The sequence below is a fragment of the Haliotis rubra genome, unplaced genomic scaffold (assembly GCF_003918875.1).
Source record: "Haliotis rubra isolate DU_JTF1 unplaced genomic scaffold, ASM391887v1 Scf14, whole genome shotgun sequence".
In the NCBI taxonomy this organism is placed as follows: Eukaryota; Metazoa; Mollusca; class Gastropoda; order Lepetellida; family Haliotidae; genus Haliotis; species Haliotis rubra.
This window is the reverse complement of record NW_025765336.1, coordinates 3,748,699-3,773,536: the sequence shown is the minus strand read 5'-3', so window position 1 is coordinate 3,773,536 and position 24,838 is coordinate 3,748,699. Positions and strand designations below refer to the sequence as shown.

Here is a 24,838-nt window from a genome sequence, read left to right as displayed (position 1 = left end):
CATCCATGATTGAATCATTTCTTTCTGGTGACACAAGACAACAAAGCCCAGTGGCGATCATTATTTATATGTATACATTAGTTGAGTTTGTGGGGATTTGTGGGAGAGCATTTCTTTTGCTGCTTTTGGCCATTTCCAAGCAGTGTCATGACAGGTGACATCAATGATGCACGATTGAAGAAGTACCCATGTAAAACAACCCCCCACTCTAAGCAATGGGTTAACCAAACGATAAAACAAATGAAATACCGACGTTATTGCTTTGAAGCAAAATACGAACTACGGCGTTTGGTCATTACTCAATGGTCTAAAAGTGTCAGATACAGGAGACGCTACCCGTAGGTTTTGGGAGTTGCTTTGTTCCCCTCTGTGGATTGTGGGGCTGTGGTTGTTGGTTTCTGGGTAACGGTTGGTCGAGCTGCATTGGGAATCACTGAAACATGAGATTAATATTGAGTAAGTGATGCTAACATTGCTTCAACATCGTGGCTTGAAACATAGAGCATAGACGAGTAACGGTCGGTGAAACGTTGGAGCATCACCATGAAAGTGAGAAAGCATTGATGAAAAGTTCAGGTACGTATGGTACGTCGTTGATAGACGTGTACGTCCATGGATCTAAAAAACAACAATTCTGCTATTACTGATAAGTGGAACAGCCCAAGTCGAGATGACATTGTTCGACACATCAGGAGCATGCCACGAAGACTTCTTGCATGTCTTGTCAACATAGATGTTTTAAGGAAGGATAACAAGATATGGACGAAAACAGTCTTCATTACAGTAAGAGTGGCATTTCGGTGTAGGTTCTAACAGTTATCAAGGTTGTCAGACCCTACACCATAACCTCACTCACACTACAATAAATACGTTGTTCATCCATATATTGTTATCTATTCTCACTGGACCGCCTCCGTGGTGTAGTGGTTAGAGCGTCCGCCCGGAGATCGGAAGGTTGCGGGTTCGATCCCCGACCGCGTCATACCAAAAGACGTTAAAATATGGTACTTGTTGGTCCCTGCCTGGCGCTCGGCATTAATGGGTACAACAAGGACTGGTCGGCTCGAGTCAGTATAATGTGCCTGAGTAGGGTATTCATGCTTCACTGCGGCATGGTATCTCAGTGGGCTAGCACTATCAAACCAGATTCAGTCTGGGCTAGTACAAGCAGCCGCACATACACATACACATGCATGTACGTCGTCATATGAGCGAAATATTCTCAAGCACGACGTAAAGCCCAATTTCACCTCACCTCACCTCACCTTCCTTACTGAAAAGGTATCTAGATATTGAGACGATTGTTTCTGTGGCAGTCGAGCGCTTACTTCCACAGTACCCCGTCATGACGGTGATGTCGTCAATTGCGATGTCGCCAGTGTAGCTAATGCCCCGGACGCCTTCAAACACAATGGTGTAACTACTGAACCGCTCTGTGATTGGTGCCTCGCCCAGGAACCAGCCGTTGCTTCGGTTACCGGACTGATGCCAGATCATCTTGTCAGTTCGTCCTGTTCATGAAATTTTCGTATGTTTAAAGAACTGCGTTCATATGATGACATATATAAGTAATGTAGGTGTAAAAAGTCAAAGAGGGTTGTATATATTGTATGAAGCTATATCGGTTTAACGGGTACATTAGAAATAAATCTGAATACGTACCAATTACCATATTTGTGAGTGAGTTTTGTTTTACGCCTCTGTTAGCAATATCAAGGCGGGGACACCAAAATGGTCTTCACACCGTCACCAATTGGCACAGTAAGATTATACATAAATTAAATAGGCTTATTATCGAACTGGAACCACATTGTTTAACGTGTATTTATGTCTACATGAATTTTAATAGAATATCTGTTTATTGCTAATCTCCGGCTAAACTTGGAGAACTGGTTTAAACACGACTGGGGAATGTTAGTAGCGGAGGTGCGGTATGTAACCATGGTTCCCAGTAGGGTGCTGTTGGCAACGTCTGACCCCATCTTTATATCGTTTTCTTGTCGGACAGTTTTAATTAGTTTGTGTCTGATTTAAAACCCCTTAAATACGCGATATATTGCTAATTGTTATACTGTCCTTCATGTTACAATTTTCGTATAACTGTAAAAACTGCCGACTGGACTTAAATTCAACTCACTCATTCATGTTATTGAACCAGTATTAACCAATCTTTTCATGTCAGTACGATTGCAGAAATTCCTTTACAAGTGCGACTTACCGGGCACCCTGATGTAGACGTTGAGGGAACCGACTGTGGCCCCGTACATGCTGTACCAGAAGTTGATGCAGCTACTGGTGTTGGAAGGGGGGAAACTCTCACTGACCAGCCACGCCTTGTCTCCGGCCAGTCTTGGGGCCGAGGTTTCAATGAAGAGGTACCTGCCTGCACACATACCATTGCAAAACTTATCATCTTTGGTGGTTGTGGTTCGTGTGTCCTTTTGATATTTCCCTGACATATTACCCTGGCATATTACGCGTTGCATATTACCCCTGTCATATTTCCCTCACAATTACTTCTGACAGATTATCCCTGGTAGATCATCCCTGACAAATTACCCCTGACAGATATCCCCTGTGATATTACCCCTGTCACATAACCCCTGTGATATTACCCTTGTGACATAACCCCAGTGATATTACCCCTGTCAGATAACCCCCGTGATATTACACCTGTCACATAACCCCTGTGATATTACCCCTGTCACATAATCTCTGTGATATTACCACTGTCACATTACCCCTGTCACATAACCCCTGTGATATTACCCCTGTCACATAACCCCTGTGAGATCACCCCTGTCACATAACCCCTGTGATATTACCCCTGTCACATAACACCTGTGATATTCCCCCTGTCACATTACCCCTGTCACATAACCCCTGTGATAATACCCCTGTCACATAACCCCCGTGATATTACACCTGTCACATAACCCCTGTGATATTACCCCTGTCACATAACACCTTTGATATTCCCCCTGTCACATTCCCCTGTCACATAACCTCTGTGATATTACCCTTTCACATAGCCCCTGTGAGATCACCCTGTCGGATTACTCGTGACATATCACCCCTGCCAGATGACCCTTGACATATCACCCCTGTTGGATCATCCCTGCCAGATTACCCCTTACAGATTACCCTTGACATATCACCCCTGTCAGATTACCCTTGACATATCACCCCTGCCAGATTACCCCTTACAGATTACCCTTGACATATCACCCCTGTCAGATTACCCTTGACAGATCACCCCTGTCAGATTACCCTTGACAGATCACCCCTGCCAGATTACCCTTGACATATCACCCCTGCCAGATTACCCTTGACATATCACCCCTGCCAGATTACCCTTGACATATCACCCCTGTCAGATTACCCTTGACATATCACCCCTGTCAGAAATTAAACTATGGCGACACAGAGTCTTGAATATTAAAATATTCGTATACGTGTCATTTCGCCTTTTGATATGTTGTGTTGAAGGTTGTGGTAAACATACTGTCTGTAAACCTTTTACTCATTTAATTTTATTCAATTAATTCACAACGGCATTGTTCTTTGTGATTTACTGAGCTGTATACCTTGTGCATTGCCGAGCGTGTGGTCCCTCGAAGGTCCAGTATAGGAACTGGACGTCATACCGGAACCCAAAATCCAGTCAAACTGATCTCCCCCGCCAGTGTTCGACCAAGTGCACAGGCCAGATTCGAACGTGCAGTCGCCTATAGATGAGGACAATAACAGAAACTTGATTCCCTGAACAGACACGCAGTTGTGTTCTATCAGATGTGGTTACCATGCCCAATCGTCAATAAACATTGATCGAAAATAATTTAAACACACTAAATTCCACACACTATGGTAGAGCAATCTGAAAGTTAAAAATTGCAGTTGTCACAATACAACATTTCATTATCAAAATGTCATTTATTAATAAACCAAAACAAGTAACAGAAAACTTCTTTATAACTTCTTTGAGTGGCATTTTAGAAGTCTGTAAAAAAATCTGTATTGAAACATCGCACTCACGAAATAAAGAATTTGTTAGCGAAAATTGTCTATTTGGTAACAGTTATCCATAGACATGTAGTGTGAAGCCCATTTCTTGTGTCCCTTACGTGATATTGCTAGAATATTGAAGATTGAAGAAGTACCCATGTAAAACAATCCCCCACTTTAAGCAATGGGGTAACCAAACGATAAAACAAATCCGATTGGTGATCTCTGTGAGATGAATCCATGATTGAATCATTTCTTTCTGGAGGGTGTCACAGGGACACATGACAACAAAGCCCAAGTGGCGATCATTTTAGTCTTCAGATACAGGGGATGCTAACCCGTAGGTTTGGGAGTTGGTTTGGTGCCCGTTGTGGATTGTGGGGCTGTTTTGGTTGTTGGTTTCTGGGTAACGGTTGGTCGAGCTGCATTGGGAATAACTGAAACATGAGATTAATATTGAGTAAATGTGATGCCAACATCGCTTCAACATCGTGTCTTAAAACACAGAACATGAACGAGTAAGATCATTACCATGAAAGTGAGAAAGCTTTGATGAATGTTCAGGAACATCTCGGATTCAATCTAACAAACAGTGAAAGATAGTCCTGAAGATTTATTCACAATATGGAATAGAGAAGTCTCCTTGAAAAGTGACAATGCCTACATTACTTAGTGGAAAATATATTGGAACAAAGTGGACCTCCCTTTGGCATGGGACTGCATTGCCCACAGAGACGTCATCAAGTCATGATGCCATGCCTTACGAGAGCCAGTGAGTGGGTGAGCATTGTTCTACTCCACTTTCACCAATATTACAGCCCTACTTGGCGTAGCATCCCATAAACAAAACCATGTCATATTCCAGTGGAGGGAATCATAGGCGTTCTGCATGACGATGAAAAGTGCAAAATCAAACTGAACTAAACAATAAACTATCACTGACAGCAATGTGTTTCACAGAGCACTATACATGGTTTATAATGATTAGTTCAATGTGATATTTTCGTTTCTTCCCATGGGGGACTACTTTAAGGACAAAGGACTTGTGGTGTATGATTTCTCAAATTTGTAGCCTTTAAGATCTAAGAAGGATATATTTGACAAACAAAGATCGCTTTGTGGAACGTGCCACCGATCTTTGATAAAGGTGCCATTACGATACTACCCATAGTACTTACCACCCAATGAACAAGCACCAGCTGTCACGCTGAAATCATCGATCGCAATATCACCCTCATAGCCAGCTCCAACGGTGCCCTCAAAGACAATTTGGTATGACGTGTTGCTTGCCACAGTGTTGAGGGAGACCTTCGCCATTTTCCAAGAGTTACCTTGGTTTCCTGTTGAAGAGTGAATTCGGGTGACATCATAAATTGCCACTGATGTACTGGTAATGTATGATATGGAGGGACCAAGGACAGCAAGTATTGCCAATCTGGGATCGGGGAAGCAGATGTTGTCGTAGCTGGAGAACATTCCTCTGCATAAGAACTCTTTAGTTCCTTGTGTTGTAGCTGACCTGGATAGTTTTCCAACAATACACTACAAATGAAACATTTCATTCTGTAAAGGCCACCACAATCCCTGGCACAGACTTGATCTCGGGGTTAGTCAAAGCGATGGTAGGGGGACTGACACATATAAAGACATTACAATGTCTTACCTGACAACTGCCAAATAGAACTCCTGGCACCATTCCTCATGACATAGACATTCAGAGTACCAATCGAGGTTCCATACATGTGGTACCAGAACGTGAGGCATGTTGGTGAGTTTGGGGGACATTATTAATTGCTGATGTGCCCCAAAGGTATCATAGGGAGGTCCTGAGGATAGCAAATGTTGCAAATCTGGGATTGAGGAAACAGATCCTGTCGTGACTAGGGAAATGTATCAGCATATCAACTCTTAAGTACATGTACCTTAGCTGACCTGAATAGTTTTCAAACAATACACACATGATGAAACATTTCATCCTTCGAAAGGTCGTCACAGTCACTGGCACAGACTTGGGTTAGTCAAACACCTGGAGGGATGGTAAGGGGAATGCAAGAATTACAGATATCTTTACGTCTTACCTGACAAATGCCAAAGAGGAGAACCCCTGGCACCATTCCTCATGACATACACATTGAGAGTACCAATGGAGATTCCATACATGTGGTACCAGAAGGTGAGGCATGGTGGTGAGGTGGGTCCAGTTAATATGAAGGAGTTGAGTCGAGCAACATCACCAGGTCGTCTTGGTGCAGAGGTCTCAATGTACATGTAGTGACCTGAATCAAGTAAGTGGTAAAGTGGGAGTTACCACACTTAGGCTGGCCAGTTTTAAAATGATGATGCTAATATGTGAATGGAAGCTGCTTCAAGCGTTATCTTGCTATTGTATTCACTGACTATTTTGAGTGCCCATTGGGTGTGAAGCAAGGATGTTTGTTAAGTCCAATTCGTTTTTCCTTCTTCATTAGATACCAAAGGAAGATACAGTTATGGGATATATCTGTATAAATTGTTGATAAGACAAACGTATGACTTCTTATATTCAAGTTGCTGTGAATTGAATCGGGACTGACGGATGGAGGTTCGTACCTAATCTTGTCCCATACGTGTGGTCACTTGAAGGCCCAGTGCCGAAGGAAGAGGTCGCCCCTTCATGCCTTGACCAGTCGAAATTGTCTGAATGGTCGACGTCTTGAGAGAATCCACATAGAATAGTATCCTCAAAATTACATTTGTCAGCGGCAGGTTTTGACGAGGGGCCCACTGTTGCTCCTGCGTAATATCAAGCATTCACTCGTCAGTCACAAACTATTTCAGTAACATAATATAAAGGGAATATCTTGTTTCGTGTTAAAACAAAAGGTACATAGAACAGAATCCATGTTTTGTTTTGGCCAGCTGGTAGTCGTGACCTTTGCCCACTGCACACGTATGGTACGTCGTTGGTGGACGTGTACGTTCATGGATCTAAAAAAACAACAATTCTGCTATTACTGATAAGTGGAACAGCCCAAATCGAGATGACATTGTTCGACACATCAGGAGCATCCACGAAGACTTCTTGCATGTCTTGTCAACATTGATGTTTTAAGGAAGGATAACAATATATGGACGAAAAAAGTCTTCATTACAGTAAGAATGGCATTTCGGTGTAGGCTCTAACAGTTATCAAGGTTGTCAGACCCTACACCATAACCTCACTCACACTACAATAAATACGTTGTTCATCCATATATTGTTATCCTTCCTTACTGCTTCAACTTCTAAATGCCTCTCGAACAAGTTATAAATCTTTTACATAATGTTAATGCAAATTTCGAATATGTCACCGACCTCTTTCACGAGAAAGTGCACCATCATATCCCCCATGAGAACCCACTACTTGGCGTAGTTGGCGTTGGCGTATGATCATATCATTTTTATTTGCCAATACCACAAGAGTCATGGACTTGATTATTTCCAATATCCCCTTTAGTTTTGGCATTGTATATTGTATTTGTATCATTTTGTCATGTTTTCATAAACAAATTACCCGTGATGCCATTTTCAACAAAATCCACAGTTTTATTATAAAGGGCTAAGCATGAAAACCAAACATTTGTATTCATTGAGCATTTTGTTTCATTGTAGTGATGCCTTTTCCTCATAAAAATAACCTCAAATCTATCAGTATTTGTCCTTTACATCTTTAACATATAGCTTTTTTATTTGGTTATAGAGTTTCAACAAAATTAGTAATTATTTAATAAACAAAAATTGTTTCCTGAAATAAATTACCTAGTGCCTGTTTGGTACTGTGTTTCATGCTTTGGAAACCCCTCCATTTACGAATGCTGACCATCCACTTCTGAGATTTGGACCTACTGACAATTTAACATTCTGCAATATGCTATCGACATGCAAAGTCTTATACACGAGGTAGAATGAGCAATGTTTGGTCAATAGAGATGGTGCACTTCATCACCTGCTGAACAAGAGCCGTTGGCGATGTTAACGTCATCAATGGCTGTAACACCTTGATTGCCGCCACTCACGCCTTCAATCACCACCTACAACAAGATGAGATTGTCATCAGAACAGAACCATTTTTCCTCCCTATAGTACTTTTCAGTTGAATATCAATCTGGTCTTTTTGCCTTCACTTTGGAGAACACTTATTATTGATATCGAACCATATTTTAGCCAAAAGTGACAACAGTCTTTCCTGAAAGTACTGTCTATGAATGGTTATTTCAGAATTTAATCTGTTTTATGAACAATATTGAACTAAAATGCAGCAACAATTTTGAACAATACTTATGGTGCTGCTTTATGATTTCCATTCAGCATTGTATTTCTCACAAGTAAGTAATATTCGTTCACGCAGCAGCGTTTCATATACGGTTTTGGGGTCAACACATAGTATGATCCTTACTTTGTCCCTACTTGAAAAAGGGGCGGTGGGGTAGCCCAGTGGTTAAAGCGTTCGATCGTCATGTTGAAGACCCGGTTCGAAACCCCACATGGGTACATTGTGTGAAGCCCATTTCTGGTGTCCCCCGCCGTGATATTGCTGGAATATTGCTAAAAGCGGCGTAAAACTAAACTCACTCACTCACTTACATTAAAAGGGATCTTGACGTTGACTGAGATCTGCCCCATGAGCCAGTGGGTGCCCTGAGTCCCAGTCCTCTTCCAGGTTGGAGTGGATGGAATGACTATTCCTGTTTGAACGTACACGTTGAGGGCGCCGACGTTGCTGCCGTACATGTTGTACCAGAAGGTAATGCAGCTCTGGCCTGCCTGGACCAGGGGACTGAACAGCCGAGCTTTGTCCCTGGTTTTCCCACTGACTGAAGATGGTTCAGAGTGGATGTAGTAGCCATCTATAAGAGAAACACTGATGAATTCTTCGCGCCACTACCATAGATGCCAAGTTCCAGACTTGTATTCAATGGTCATTGGATCGGGATACTTGTCGAAACAAGATAAGTCTTTCTTTTGAAGTAATGTACATTAAAGGTGAAATTTATGGACATCAGCTTCTCTATTATGAGAAAAACCACGTCCAAGAGTAAACTCTTACTTCTGAATAAGGGAGTAAGAATATACTCTGTAACAAGGGGTGCCTCATAATAAAGAAGTTGCCATCCATAGATTGTCATCTTTTTGGATTACAATTGCATTCGAGAGGGATATTAACGTCACGTCAAATAGTAATTATCTGTAACCGAATAGATGGGATGTTTTATGCCGTTTGGGGCAAAATTCCAGCTTTGTCAGACAAGTCTTGCCGTTTCAAATTATTAGTAAGAACTACCCTTTATCTTGCCTCACACATAAATGTCGTTTTCTGACTGGCTGAGCGCTCTTCTATTATTTTCAATGTACCCCGTTAACAAGCAAGGAACATTTTCTATGTACCCCGCTGGGAGTGCCAAACTCATTTGGTACTTCGTATCAGGAATTCTTTATCTCGAATAACATTGAATCACGTATGATGTACGGAAATTACCGATGTTTTGCGAATGCAAATCGATGGAAGGCAATGACGGCTACAAAAAGATTTGTATCCGTGCTTCAAACAATTCAAAATTAACATTGAGGTGTTCGGTAAGATACATACGTTGTTCAATGTTCCCTCGGGGCCAATGGGTTGATGTACCCTCGATGTTTGTTTATGTTTCCCTCTCCCTTCAGGCTCAGGGAACATAAACAAACATCGAGGGTACATCAACCCATGGGCCCCGAGGGAACATTGAACAACTTATAATGTCCAACGTAAGGCACAAACCAGGGTATCAATGTATACAAGGAGGGAAAGCATATATCATAAATACAATTGTCATTAAATGACACCTGCTTGTATATATACCTATAAAACGTTGGAGCGGGAAGATGATTGCAATGTTATTTCAAGGAGTCTTACTGGAGTTGCCAATACGTCATTAAATGACTCTTGCTTGCATATATAAGTATCAAACATTGGTGCAGGAAGATGATTACAATGCTATTTCAAGGAGTCTTACTGGAGTTGCCAAAGGTATGGTCTGTGGAGGGGCCTCTTCCAGAAGTGATACCCTGTCTCCTGTTCCAGTCAGAGAGATCCGTTCTTGAGATCTGTACCCAGCCACAGAAATCGTTCTGGAAGTCGCATGATAACGCTGCCTTCCCCACCGACTGTGTCGTCACTTGTGCGGTCGTCTGTAGAACGGCAGCGGCATTCGGCGGAATTACTGAGTGTATAAGAAATGACGCTACATTTTCTGAGTTTGTTATAATCGTATCAATTTGGTTCATTTCCAATGCGTAAAATGTCTAATTCTATTTACGAAAACAACACAATCATGACACACCTGTATCTTATATAACTGAAAAGGTATCTAGATATTGAGACGATTGTTTCTGTGGCAGTCGAGCGCTTACTTCCACAGTACGACGTCATGACGGTGATGTCGTCAATCGCGATGTCGCCAGTGTAGCTAATGCCCCGGACGCCTTCAAACACAATGGTGTAACTACTGAACCGCTCTGTGATTGGTGCCTCGCCCAGGAACCAGCCGTTGCTTCGGTTACCGGACTGATGCCAGATCATCTTGTCAGTTCGTCCTGTTCATGAAATTTTCGTATGTTTAAAGAACTGCGTTCATATGATGACATATATAGGCAATGTAGGTGTAAAAGGTCAAAGAGGGTTGTATATATTGAATGAAGCTATATCGCTTTAACGGGTACATGAGAAATAAATCTGAATACGTACCAATTACCATATTTGTGAGTGAGTTTTGTTTTACGCCTCTGTTAGCAATATCACGGCGGGGGACACCAAAAATGGTATTCACACCTTCTACCCATGTGAAGAATCGAACCCGTGTGAACAATTGGCACAGTAAGATTATACATAATGTAATAAGCTTATTCTTGAACTGGGACCACATTGTTTAACGTGTATTTACGTCTACATGAATTTTAATAGAATATCTGTTTATTGCTAATCTCCGGCTAAACTTGGAGAACTGGTTTAAACCCGACTGGGGAATGTTGGTAGCGGAGGTGCGGTATGTAACCATGGTTCCCAGTAGGGTGCTGTTGGCAACGTCTGACCCCATCTTTATATCGTTTCCTTGTCGGACAGTTTTAATTACCCCCTAAAAATTAAACCCTTTTAAATACGCGATATATTGCTAATTGTTATACTGTCATTCATTTTTCAAATTTCGTGTAACTGTATATACTGCCGACGGGACTTAAATTAAACTCACTCACTCATGTTATTGAACCAGTATTAACCAATCTTTTCATGTCAGTATGATTGCAGAAATTCCTTTGCAAGTGCGACTTACCGGGCACCCTGATGTAGACGTTGAGGGAACCGACTGTGGCCCCGTACATGCTGTACCAGAAGCTGATGCAGCTACTGGTGTGGGAGGGGGCGAAACTTTCACTGACCAGCCACGCCTTGTCTCCGGCCAGTCTTGGGACCGAGGGTTCGATGTAGAGGTACCTGCCTGCAAACATACCATTGCAAACCTTATCATCTTTTGTGGTTGTGGTTCGTGTGTCCTTTTCATATTTCCCTGACATATTACCCTGGCATATTACGCGTTGCATATTACCCCTGTCATATTTCCCTAACATATTACTTCTGACAGATTATCCCTGGTAGATCATCCCTGACGGATTACCCCTGACAGATATCCCTGTCACATAACCCCTGTGATATTACCCCTGTCAGATTACCCCTGTCACATAACCCCTGTCAAATTACCATTGTCACATAACCCCTGTGATATTACCCCTGTCATATCACCCCTGACAGATTACCCCTGTCACATAACCCCTGTAATATTACCCTTGTCACATAACCCCTGTGATATTACCCCTGTCACATAACCCCTATGATATTACACCTGTGAGATCACCCCTGACAGATCACCCCCGTGAGATCACCCCTGTCGGATCACCCCTGCCAGATCACCTCTGACAGATATCCCTGTCACATAACCCCTGTGATATTACCCCTGTCAGATCACCCCTGACAGATTACCCCATCACATAACCCCTGTGATATTACCCCTATCACATAACCCCTGTGATATTACCCCATCACATAACCTCTGTGATATTACCCCTATCACATAACCCCTGTGATATTTCGCTTGTCACATAACCCCTGTGATATTACCCCTGTCACATAACCCCTGTGAGATCACCCCTGTCGGATCACCCTCTCAGATCACCACTGTCGGATTACTCCTGCCAGATGACCCTTGACATATCACCCCTGTCAGAAATTAAACTATGGCGACACGGAGTCTTGAATATTAAAATGTTCGTATACGTGTCATTTCGCCTTTTGATATGTTGTGTTGATGGATGTGGTAACCATACTGTCCTTAAACCTTTTACTCATTTAATTTTATTCAATTAATTCACAACGGCATTGTGCTTTGTGATTTACTGAGCTGTATACCTTGTCCAATGCCGAGCGTGTGGTCACTCGAAGGTCCAGTAGAGGAACTGGACGTCAAACCGGAACCCAAGGTCCAGTCAAACTGATCTCCCATGCCAGTGTTCGACCAAGTGCACAGGCCAGATTCGAACGTGCAGTCGCCTATAGATGAGGACAATAACAGAAACTTGATTCCCTGAACAGACACGCAGTTGTGTTCTATCAGATGTGGTTACCATGCCCAATCGTCAATAAACATCGATCGAAAATAATTTAAACACACTAAATTCCACACACTATGGTAGAGCAATCTGAAAGTTAAAAATTGCAGTTGTCACAATACAACATTTCATTATCAAAATGTCATTTATTTATAAACCCAAACAAGTAACCGAAAAATTCTTTATAACTTCTTTGAGTGGCATTTTAGAAGTCTCCTTCTGGACAATGACACAAAAATCTGTATTGAAACATCGCACTCACGAAATAAAGAATTTGTTAGCGAAAATTTTCTATTTGGTAACAGTTATTCATAGACATGTAGTGTGAAGCCCATTTCTTGTGTCCCCTGACGTGATATTGCTAGAATATTGCTTAACACATTGTACCCATGTGGGGCATCGAACCCAGGTCTTCGGCGTGACGTAATAAATCGTAACCGTTGTCTTCAACTTACCAGGAATAGAACATACTCCCACGGTGAACTTGACATCGTCCAGAGCTATGTCTGATTTGTAGTTTGAGCCACTGATTCCTTCAAACACCATCTGAATTCCATATGAGTTATTCTGTTAATAGCACCCTGTTGTCACGCAACGATATTTAATTATTCGCACGATACATAGTTTGCTTATTAAAATGAATGTTGCTAAATAACTTATTCTTTACGAAAGCTGCCACTTTGGCAGCATTACATACTTATCAGCGAAAGTTCTGCTTGCTTCGAATATTTTCGCGTTGCTTCGAATATTTTCGCGTTACTTCGAATATTTTTATTTTATATTTTTTTCCAAAACTTGCAATTGCAAGTATTTTCTCGTTGCGTAAGGTGTTCTCCAAAACTTGAAATTTGAAGTTGCTTTGAGTATTTTATCGCAACTTCATTTTTTTAAAGAAACTTGAAGCAAGGAGAAAATACTCTAAGCAACGAAGAAATAATTGAAGTAACAACAAAATACTCGTAATAATGAGTAAATTTCAATTTTTTTACAGTAATTTGAAGTAACGAGAAAGTACTTGAAATTTACAGTTTTTGAAAGAAACTTGAAATAACGAGAAAATACTTTATATTTTATGCTAAAAAACTGGCAGCATTAGGCTTTCGTAATTCTTCACCTACATTGCAGATTTAGATCAACTATAGTTAGATATAAAATGTATATAACTGGTCGACGACCATCTTTGCTGATTGTGCAGAAATTGCTGCTTAGGTTTTAGTTCTGGTGTATCGGAATAGAACGGTAGGCTATGGAATGGGGGTTGGGGAGGAGCAGTAGTGTTATCAACCTCGCACCTGGTATCCTGAAGCGGAAGTTGCTGGGATTGTTGCCTGTCCAAAAGACCAGTAATTGCCCTGGTTACCACTTCGTACAAAAAGTGGTCGACCTCTGTTGTTTCCGACCTGCAACGATATTAGTGTAAAACACTTACATACGTATTACGGTATTTCAAGCTCATGTCGGAATGCGCTTTCCTTGAATAGGTCATCAATAACAATGGCACAGTTCTTGCGATCAAATTCTTAAGAAACGACGAGACTATCAACGACATGATTGCACACAACTCCGAAAAATACTTTGAACATTAATAATTATGTGAACATTTATTGGATCAGTATGAATGTTTGATGGACAGTTTGACGGTTAAAAAAATATCTGTTTGTTTCCAGCTAGAACTAATCACGCCTGGACCAGACAATCCAGTGATCAACATTATGAGCATCGATCTACGCAGTTGGGATACGATGACGTGTGAACCTAGTCAGCTGGTCTGATACCGTCAATCGCTCCTGACGACAAGCATGGGTTCCTGCATGAAGACCAATTCTAACACATGCATAACTGTTGAAAAATAAATGCCAATCATATTTCTGTATATATATGTAAAAATATACCTTAACATAGACGTTCAACGTTCCCATGGAAGATCCGTACATGTGGTAGTAAAACTTAACACACATTGCCTGGCTGTCATGATAGGTCGGCGACAAGATGCGTGCTGTGTCCCCCTGTATTCGGGAGGATGCTTCAGTGTACAGATAGTGACCTGAACGAAAACAGATAAAACAGTGACATACTCCTCTAATCTCGAACTTCGGTTATCTTGAAACTGTTCGTTCCGAGAAGGGTGTCCAGTTTGTTATATAATCGTCTCTGTATCTCCACCTTTAGTTATGTTGAAAAGTTAATGTAAGATGTCAGCTTAATTGTACCATGTTATATGCGCCCGTGGAATTGTATCCCACTATCATATAAATCTAGGAAGTCTGAGAATACACATCTATGCACAGTGAATTGAAGCGCGCCATTGACGGAGAACTGACCCATGCCATACACCAACTTCAATCCTTGGAGATAGGTGTAGGGGAAAGGACTGACTGTCTGACTGAATTTGGTTTTACGCCGCTTTTAGCAATATTCCAGCAACATCACGGCGTGGTACACCAGAAATGGGCTTCACAAATTGTACCCATGTGGGGATTCGAACCCGGGTCTGGTAGGGGAAAGGTGTAGGTGTAGGGGAAGGGATGGGGAGAGAGGGAAAGAGTAAGGAGTAGGGAAAGAGATTGAGATAGGGATAGGACCAGGTGTTGGGGTAGAGGAAGAGATAGAGAGACTTCATTATAACTTGACAGTCACCTACCACTTGATGTTCCGTAGGTGTGGTCGTTGCTGGGTCCTGTGCCGTCAGTGGACGTTGCATGTGACGTCAACGTCCAGTCAAAGGTGTCCGTGGTGTCCTGAGTGTAGCCACACATTGAAATGCCTTCAAAGTCACATTTCCTGACGACTTGCCCTGGGTGGACAGTGGTGTGGACAACCGGTCGCACTGTGCAGAAAAGTATGGAGTTACACAAACCAAAAATATATTCAAGTTGTGTTCCGTTTTAATGCATAGATGAGTTCCTACTTCTTCATCAGATGAAGACTGCATGGTGTGTGACATTTGCCAATCATGGGGCAGGATACGCTCTTCTAGCGTAATCCTGGTATCGTTATTTATTCAAAGTGGTTCAAAACAGTCTGAATCATAAAATCTGAATGTAACAGTCTGAATCATAAAATGGTCAGAGTATTTTGGTAGAAATATCTCACAGTAACGAAATTGATTTTGTCGCTTATTTCATGAAAAACAACATGCATTGCCTTTTCGGCTAGAATGCACTTTACCGGGCGCAGCCCTCGCTGCTCCCTTTACGGTCCTTAGGGTTAGGGTATGGCACCCTTTATGATCCTCAGGGTTAGGGTTAGGGTATGCCACCTTTACGATCCCTAGGGTTAGGCACCCTTTACGATCCTTAGGGTTAGGGGTTAGGGTTAGGGTTAGGGAACCCCAGCAACGCTAATTAATCTGAAAAAGTGCACCCGGTAAAGTGCAGTACTCCCTCAGATTTAGTTCATGATGGAGGCTGGTCTGTATCAGTACCCGTGCATGCATTATCTGCCAATAAGACGTCATCGACGGCAATGCCTCCGTTATACCCGTCTGCCGTCACAGCTTCTATAACAACCTGAAACAAGAGTGTTGAACAAAACTTGAAACAACAAAACATGAGTACTGAAATAACAATAATAATAACAATAGTAGTAGTAGTGATAGTAGTATCAGTGGTAGCAGTAGTAGTAGTACTTGTAGTAGTAGCAGCAGCAGCAGTAGTAGTACTTGTAGTAGCAGCAGCAGCAGTAGTAGTACATGTAGTAGCAGTAGTAGCAGCAGTAGCAGTAGTAGTGGGAGCAGTAGTACTTGTAGTAGTAGCAGCAGCAGTAGTAGTAGTAGTTGCAGTAGTAGCAGCAGCAATAGCAGTAGCAGCAGCAGCAGTAGTAGTACTTGTAGTAGTAGCAGCAGCAGTAGTAGTACTTGTAGTAGCAGTAGTAGCAGCAGTAGCAGTAGTAGTGGGAGCAGTAGTACTTGTAGTAGTAGCAGCAGCAGTAGTAGTAGTAGTTGCAGTAGTAGCAGCAGCAATAGTAGTAGTAGTAGCAGCAGCAGTAGTAGATGTAGTAGCAGCAGCAGTAGTAGTACTTTTAGTAGTAGTAGCAGCAGCAGTAGCAGTAGTAGTGGGAGCTGTAGTACTTGTAGTAGTAGCAGTAGTAGTAGATGTAGTTGCAGTAGTAGTAGTGGTGGTAGCAACAGTAGTTGTAGTAGGTTGTTTTGTACAACGGCACCCACGCGAAGATGGTAAGCATGCCCTCCTGCCTTACTGGTAGCACCCACCATATTAACGTGTACAATCATTGCACTGGAATCTACACACTGAGTGAGTGAGTGAGTGAGTGAGATTAGTTTTACTCCACTTTTAGCAATATTTCAGAAATATCACGGCGGGGGACACCCGAAATGGTCTTCACATATTGTACCCATGTGGGGAATCGAACCAGGGTCTTCGGCGTGATGAACGAAGGCTTTAACCACTAGGCTACCCCACCAGCGCCTACACACTTGGTGTATGCTGGAAGTATCACCAGATGGATTAGTGAACACTCGACATTTTCGGCTTCGAGGGCAGTAGTAATATAACCAATGGTGGGTGACTGAGAGAGTGAGGGCTTAAAGTCGTATTTAACAGTATTCCATGACAGGGGCAGACCGTCACTCGATACCATCATAGGTTTCTGGGGTGCCCAAGGGATGAAGCATAGTTGGAAACATCATTTACGTTATATGTTACTCCTCCTCCACCTCCTCCTCTACTACTACTACTACTACTACTACTACCACCACCACCACTACTACTACTACTACTACTGGGCGGTGGGGTAGCCTAGTGGTTAAAGCGTTCGCTCGTCACGCCGAAGACCCGGGTTCGAATCCCCACATGGGTACATTGTGTGAAGCTCATTTCTGGTGTCCCGCGCCGTGATATTGCTGGAATATTGCTAAAAGCGGCGTAAAACCAAACTCACTCACTCACTCACTACTACTACTACTACTACTACTACTACTACTACTACTACTACTACTACTGCTACTACTGCTACTCCTACTCCTACTGCTACAGCTACTTCTACTACTACCACTACCACTACTACTATCACTACCACTACCACTACCACTACCACTACCACTACTGGTACTGCTACGACTACTAATTATAGGACCTGTGAAGATCCGGGTTAGAATTTATCCTCAGCAACCCATGCTTGTTACACTATGTAGTAAGAGGGGTCGGGTGGTCAGACTCGCTGACTGGGTTTACACATGTCATCGTATCCTAACCTCGTAGCTCGATGCTCATTCTGTTGATCACTGGACTGTCTAGTCCAGACTCGATTATTTACAGACCGCCGCCATATAGCTGGAATATTGCTGAGTGCGGCGTAAAACAACAGACCAACCAACTACTCGTAAATATACATAATAGAAACACACGTGGAAGCTCGTGGAGTGCCAAGCATCCGGAACCTTCTACTCACCGAGTATGGCGTATGTCCCTCCACCACGGTGATGGCAGCTTGGTTCCAGGTCAGGCCCTGGGTTCCTGTCTTGGTCCAGATGGGGCTGCCTATCATTGAGGTGGACTTGATGTAGACGTTGAGGGTGCCGATATGGTCGCCGTGCATGTGGTACCAGAAGGACAGACACTGGGTCACCAAGCGAGGGATGATGGTGTTACTCTGAATTCTGGCTGTCTTGTTGGCTGTCAGTCCACTGACCTCTGTGTAGAGGTAGTACCCCTCTGGAATACATATGATTGAAATCTGTGAACAGTAGTTGTGTATGAGTGAGTGATTTAGGTTTTACCCTCAATTCAGCAATATTTCAGCAATATCCGAATTATGATGTCGCGTCCATAGACTGGGAGTGAGTCACACCACAATCAGCAATATTCCATCAGCAATATCACGATCTGATATCGCGTCCTCAGCCTGGGAGTATAAGTATATCGTAGGTAGCAATATTTTAGTGATATCCCTCCGGAGTTGAGTTTTCTGGATAATTAAAACCTGTGACCAATAGCATTATTATGTCCACGCTGCTTGATGGGGTGGATAGAGCTATTTAGGGCGCTGTATACATACTGCCTGTTGTGTGATCAAGCAGAGGCCCCGTCCCACTGGAAGCTGTGGATCCCTGATGTCGTGTCCAGTCGAAGTCGTCGTTCTTCATTTGAGTCCAGCCGCACATGTCGTTGTCAAAACTGCAGGTGATAAGCTTGGACGCTGAAACCCAGTGAAATATAAGTGAAAGGGATCAGTGACTTAATTTTATTTAAAGAAATAACTGTTATAAAAAAGGCAAAAAAAAAGAAGAAAGAAAAATAACAAAACAAACAAAAAAACCCCCAAAAACCTAACATCCTAAACCCCCCCAAACCCAAACAAACAAAAAGAAAAACAAAACAACAACAAAACAATGCAAAAAAACCCAAACAACCCAAAGAAAACAAAACAATTGTAACAGTTAGAAACGTAGGTGACACTGTTTCCTAATCTGAATATTATGCATAGGTTTTCCAAGCAAACATTCAATCATACTTAAGATCTACCCCGACGAAACAATCCCTAAGTTTGTACAACCTATTGTAAAGCTCAGGGCATTTTTAACAAATCGCAAGCAATGACGCCATTGTTGACCCGTATTGAAGCTATGTCACGAGATAATTAAGCTGTTTGAAGATGGTCCAGAAAGGTTCTTGCATACGATTTTGATGGAACCTGGGTTCACCACAATACCAATGAAACCAGTGGAATCATTTGACTTCACAGCACCCATGAAGTGTCAAGGCAATAAGCTGATCATAATGTATTGCCTTTTCTAAGAAATTACAGCATGAAGTTAAGACAAAGAGAAGTAGGAAGCAGACAAAGGCATGCTACTGACCCGGCTTCAATTTATGGTTGGACCATATAGTTGAGCAAATAAATCTTTAAGTAAGTATTCAAATAAGTAACACTTGCAATGCTTGATTGACGTATAGTAGATATTACCTTGCAGAGAACAAGGCCCGTCGATAACTTTAATGTCGTCGATGAAAATGTCACCTTTCTCGCCGTCTCCGCGAACAGCCTCGATCACAACCTGACGATTGCGAATTCACTTGTTGTTGAACAATAACAGGTATATTTCTCTTCTGCTGGTGTATATGAGCCAAGGAAGAAATGCTATCTTAAAGCTTAATTCCAGTACACACATTCTATTATCAATACGAAGAATTGAAATACCTTGAAACATTAGAATACCTCAAAACTAAGAATAACATTTAAATACCTCATAACTAAGAATAACATTAGAATACTAATTATAATGTCTTTCGTCATGTTCACATGCGAAAAAAACAGTACACACAAGCTATTTGAAAAAGGCACATGAAGGTGTATAATTCAGTTTTACAATTTGCTAAGTCTTGACCAACCTGAAAGTCCGAAGCCTCTGGGAGGGCAATTCTTGCCTCTATCCAGTCGGTTCCCTGGTTGCCATGGCGAGTCCAGATGCGGTTCCTCGTCGTGCTGGTCTTCCCGTACACGTTGAGGTTGTTGACGTGCTCTCCGTACATGGTGTAGTAGAAGACCAGACATTTGGACTGACCACTGGCGATGGTCAACGTCGGACTGATCAACTGTGCATTGTCTCCATTTGTACCGAGAGACGATCCCACGTGGATGTAGTGTCCCTCTGTGTTCAATGTTGGCAACATTAGAAGAGGTACTTCAGAAAACAGCAATGTCAGATGTTTAGTTCAGGACCAGGAATACGTGTAAAATCGACGATTATAGTCTGACGCAATGCATTCAGTACCAAGACGAGTGGGTGAATTAGTGAGTGAGTGAGTGAGTGAGTGAGTGAGTGAGTGAGTGAGTGAGTGAGTGAGTGAGTGAGCGAATGAGTGAGTAATACTCCAGTAATCGGGGGATAGCAGAAATGGGCTTCACTCATTGTACCCATGTGGAGAATAAGAATCGAACACATTTTACCCATGTAACGTCCAAGATGAACGATCTTAACATTCTGTAATGCAAATCTGTAAGACAACATGGTCAGCTGTATCACTTATCAAACGAATAATATCAACTGAAATTTTTACAACAACTTTAAATCATAAGTTATTTATCGCTGCGTCAGCATTTTCGCGGCGAGTGTTTCGGTAGGAGAATGTAAACCAATGTAATGTGAACTGAGTCATGACGTCACGATGAAGATGATGTCACTGAAACAGCAGCATGCAACGAAGATGCCTGGCTGCTTGCATTAGTTCGAACCTCTGCCGGTTTTGTAGAGCCAGGACAATGATAGGGCAATACGAACTTACGCATCAGCTGAAATATCACTTGAAGGAACAGTTGTATAAGAAATATAAGCAATAACGTACTTCCAGTGGTGTGGTCACCGCTTGGTCCGGTGCCGGCTTGGGCAGTCCATGGTATCAGATTCCAGTCAAACTTGTCGGTTCCTTGATCCTTTGTCCACAGACAGAAGTTGGTTTCAAAAGGGCAGTCAAGCTTTGTGTTAACAGCTGAAAGAATACATTCAGATTCATAGTTATATGTCAATAGCCTCACAAGATGGCATCCAAAGATAGGTGAGGTGAGGTGAAATTGGGTTTAACGTCGTGCTGGAGAATATTTCGCTCATATGACGACGTGCATGCGTGTGTATGTGTATGTGCGGCTGCTTGTACTAGCCCAGACTTAAGCTGGTTTTATAGTGCTAGCCCACTGAGATACCATGCCGCAGTGAAGCATGAATACCCCACTCAGACACATTATACTGACTCCGAGCCGACCAGTCCTTGTTGTACCCATAAATGCCGAGCGCCAGACAGGGACCAACAAGTACCATATTTTAACGTCTTTTGGTATGACGCGGTCGGGGATCGAACCCGCGACCTTCCGCTCTCCGGCATCCAAAGATCAACAGCGGGGTGACTATAGTTGTTGGTTTGTTGTTTAACGCCGCACTCAGCAATATGCCATCTATGGCGGCGGTCTGTACATGATCATACAATCCACTGATCAACAGCATGAGCATCCTTCAACGCAATTGGGATGGGATGACATGTGTCAACCAATTCAGCGAGCCTGACCACCCGATCCCATTAGTCGCCTCTTACGACAAGCATGGGTTGCTGAAGGCCAATTCTAACCCGGATCTTCACGGATGTAGAGTCGAATTGAAACTGGAAGGCAAAAGATCCATTCGAGACATAAAAGCTTCGGGATATGAACTTTACAGCAAATACACACTTCCTAAATAAGTGGTTATTTGAATTCCGTGTGACAAAGATGCATTCACAATAAAGAGATCCGACATACAAGGTGTTTCAATTCATCCGAGCGTGTAAGAACCTTTGACAGTCTGAGCTGACTGAGTTATTAAATTGTATTAAATTAATACAATTGACAAATTCATTTCTATATTCATGACATCTCGGCTAAAATCGTTAGGTATAAAACCCCGATTTTCTGGAATTAACATGCGGCGGAATAGTCGGTCATATTGGCGGCAATACTTTGACATCTTAGCCTGTATTATAAAGAGGTATACAGGAAACGTTGTTTGAGGGTCACTCAAGAGATGAGTTGCCCGGATGACGCTACATATATACTTCATAAGTAGGTGGCAACAATAGAGGAAGAGAAAACACCATGGACCGGCAAGGAGCAGGGACCATCAACAACAATGGGGAGAAGCTTTCTGCATTTTGCCACAACCTAAGGATAGGAGGAACCTTGTTTGTCCACAAAGACATCCACAAAACGACATGGAGCTCTCCAGATGGTCACACAGAAAACCAAATTGATCATGTCATCATCAACAAGAGATGGAGAGGCAGCCTACAGGACGTCGTAGCAAGGCGATGAGCAGACGATCTGTGGAGGCAGAGATGAAGGATGCAGGGTGGACGTGGGGACAGGTGCAGCAAAGGTCCCAGGATAGACAGTATTGGAAAACTCTAGTAACGGCCTTATGTGCTAAGAGCACGAAGAGGAAGTAAGTAAGTAAATATATACTCTTAAATAGTAGAAGAACCTGAACTTTCAATTTGGATAGGAAGTATAAGCGTTAACAAACATTTCACAGACAGACATCTTATGAACGCACCACCATTTCTCTTCACCACCACCCCTAAACACAACGCAAGAGATGCACGTGCACAACGTAGTAGCCCCATACACGTGCATGGGGTGTCATTCTTGATTTTGACGGTTTTCAAGAAGGTCGATAACTCACTGTAGACCATAAATTTTGACAATCATCTTGCATCACACAGTTGTTAGTGTTTGTTTTGTTGTTTTGAAAATGAAAATCGTACACATGCAAATTTCACTTCATACACCAATCATCTTTCAAGAGCGATTCCTGTACAAACAACTATGGTTATAAGGAGGTGCAAGTGGTGATGCACTCTCAAAACATTCATTATTATCATATCAACATTAATTGACTACGATATATCGTAAATAAAAATTGAAGTTCCCCTATTTTGTTTAAAGAGTGTATATAAACGAACCTGAACATCCAACTGCTAGCGCCCACAAAATCGTGACGACTGCTGCGGTCATTCGTATGCTTTGGTGAAAATTGTCACCTTTCCCTGCTACAATGAGGACTGAGCACTGAGTACTCGAATATAAAGGCTAGTGTTATTGATGTGAGAGTCAGTGTTATCAACTGGGTGTATATCGCAGCCAACATCCAACGTCGCCGATGTCACTTAGAAGTACGTGATTAAACACTTGAGACTGTTGATAGTACACATTGTGCCTGGACGATCTGTGCTGTTCGCTATACGATCTATCCGTTATCGATAACAGATTATATTTTTAAGAATGAAACTTCGGGAGTAAATGAGTGAGTGAGTATGGTTTTACGCCGCTTTTAGCACACCCAAAATGGGTTTCACACACTGTATCTATGTGGGGAATCGATCCCCGGTTTTCGGGATGACGAGCCAGCGCTTTAACCACTAGGCTACCCCATCGCTCCCGGGAGTAAGTAGAACGTATTCTGTTTCCTTTTCAGAAATGGTAACCTTCAACCATATGGGGGAAGTGGAAGTGTAACGTGTTTGGTGTTTTACGCCGCAAATATTCCTGCTTAATAAAGGTTGTATGTCAAATAATATTGAATGTGGACCAGATAATCCATTGATTGACATCTTGTGCATCGAACCACGGAGTCGGGATACAATGACACGCGTCAACTGTGTCACCGATCTTGACCACCCAATCCTGTTAGTCGACTGGACAGAACTGTTTGAAACGCAGTGAGTTTCAAACACCCGTGAAGACCAGGTTAGAATTGGTCTTCAGTCACCCATGCTTGTCGTAACAGGCGACTGACAGGATCGGGTGGTCATGCTCGCTGATTGGGTTGACACATGTCATCGTATCCCAATTGCGTAGATTGTTGCGCATGCTGATGATCACTGGATTGTCTGGTCAGACTCGATTATTTACAGACTGTCGCCATATAGCTGAAATATTGCGGCATTAAACAACAATCCAGCGAAAGCCTAGTGCTTTGGCCTCCAAGGTTTAAGGAGTTGTTATCTATGAAACTGCTATCAGCTTGTTCGGCCAAGTTGTTTAGTGTAAAGTGAACCCGCTGGGCACCCTTATCGTATAATGAATTGATATGGCAGATATATCCCTTGAAGATTTATACTTGCATAGTAGGTGGTAAAGACAATTTGTTTGCAGCTCGCTGTATATATGTATGTAAGTATGTATGTATGTATGTATGTATGTATGTATGTATGTATGTATGTATGTATGTATGTATGTATGTATGTATGTATGTATGTATGTATGTATGTATGTATGTATGTGTGTGTGTGTGTATGTTTATATGTGTGTGTGTGTGTGTGTGTGTGTGTGTGTGTGTGTGTGTGTGTGTGTGTGATTGAAATCGTGAGGTCACAGGTCTGAATACACGACTTCGTCTGGTTGATAATTTTGTGAGGCCTCCTCCTTGTTGAGAAGTAGAGACCTCACTGTAAGATGGGGAATTATGTTGTTAGGGAACCTTCAAAAGAGAAGGAAATCGTGATCACAGAATTGTGACGTGATCCGTATATTTCTGGAGTGCAAGTGATGACTGTTACAGAACAATCAATAAGATTATATAAAATATTCATGCAAAAATAAATGAAAGTTTGATAATCTAAGAAATTCATACACTGTTAATAATTTTAAACATTCCATATTTTAGAATTATTACGGTAATGGCTTAACAACATTTTAC

General features: G+C 42.2%; 1 protein-coding gene across 1 annotated transcript in view; it reads right to left on the bottom strand.

Annotated features, from left to right (window-relative positions):
- The window catches only part of LOC124268801 (MAM and LDL-receptor class A domain-containing protein 1-like), a 31,302-nt gene extending 8,006 nt beyond the window's left edge, over positions 1 to 23,296 (bottom strand). The window contains exons 1-25 of the mRNA XM_046703823.1: positions 23,103 to 23,296; positions 20,961 to 21,104; positions 20,007 to 20,266; positions 19,582 to 19,672; positions 18,673 to 18,813; positions 18,067 to 18,329; positions 16,082 to 16,166; positions 15,299 to 15,484; positions 14,550 to 14,701; positions 13,950 to 14,057; positions 13,113 to 13,203; positions 12,458 to 12,598; positions 11,328 to 11,492; positions 10,411 to 10,593; positions 10,014 to 10,220; positions 8,608 to 8,870; positions 7,970 to 8,054; positions 6,595 to 6,777; positions 6,084 to 6,281; positions 5,184 to 5,345; positions 4,344 to 4,442; positions 3,588 to 3,728; positions 2,219 to 2,383; positions 1,329 to 1,511; positions 337 to 433 (exon numbers count right to left, since the gene is read on the bottom strand). Coding sequence (XP_046559779.1) covers positions 337 to 433; positions 1,329 to 1,511; positions 2,219 to 2,383; positions 3,588 to 3,728; positions 4,344 to 4,442; positions 5,184 to 5,345; positions 6,084 to 6,281; positions 6,595 to 6,777; positions 7,970 to 8,054; positions 8,608 to 8,870; positions 10,014 to 10,220; positions 10,411 to 10,593; positions 11,328 to 11,492; positions 12,458 to 12,598; positions 13,113 to 13,203; positions 13,950 to 14,057; positions 14,550 to 14,701; positions 15,299 to 15,484; positions 16,082 to 16,166; positions 18,067 to 18,329; positions 18,673 to 18,813; positions 19,582 to 19,672; positions 20,007 to 20,266; positions 20,961 to 21,104; positions 23,103 to 23,154 — 3,845 coding nt within the window. The 5' untranslated portion in view covers positions 23,155 to 23,296. The remainder of the gene's footprint in view (positions 1 to 336; positions 434 to 1,328; positions 1,512 to 2,218; positions 2,384 to 3,587; positions 3,729 to 4,343; positions 4,443 to 5,183; positions 5,346 to 6,083; positions 6,282 to 6,594; positions 6,778 to 7,969; positions 8,055 to 8,607; positions 8,871 to 10,013; positions 10,221 to 10,410; positions 10,594 to 11,327; positions 11,493 to 12,457; positions 12,599 to 13,112; positions 13,204 to 13,949; positions 14,058 to 14,549; positions 14,702 to 15,298; positions 15,485 to 16,081; positions 16,167 to 18,066; positions 18,330 to 18,672; positions 18,814 to 19,581; positions 19,673 to 20,006; positions 20,267 to 20,960; positions 21,105 to 23,102) is intronic.
- Between the last annotated feature and the right edge of the window lie 1,542 nt (positions 23,297 to 24,838).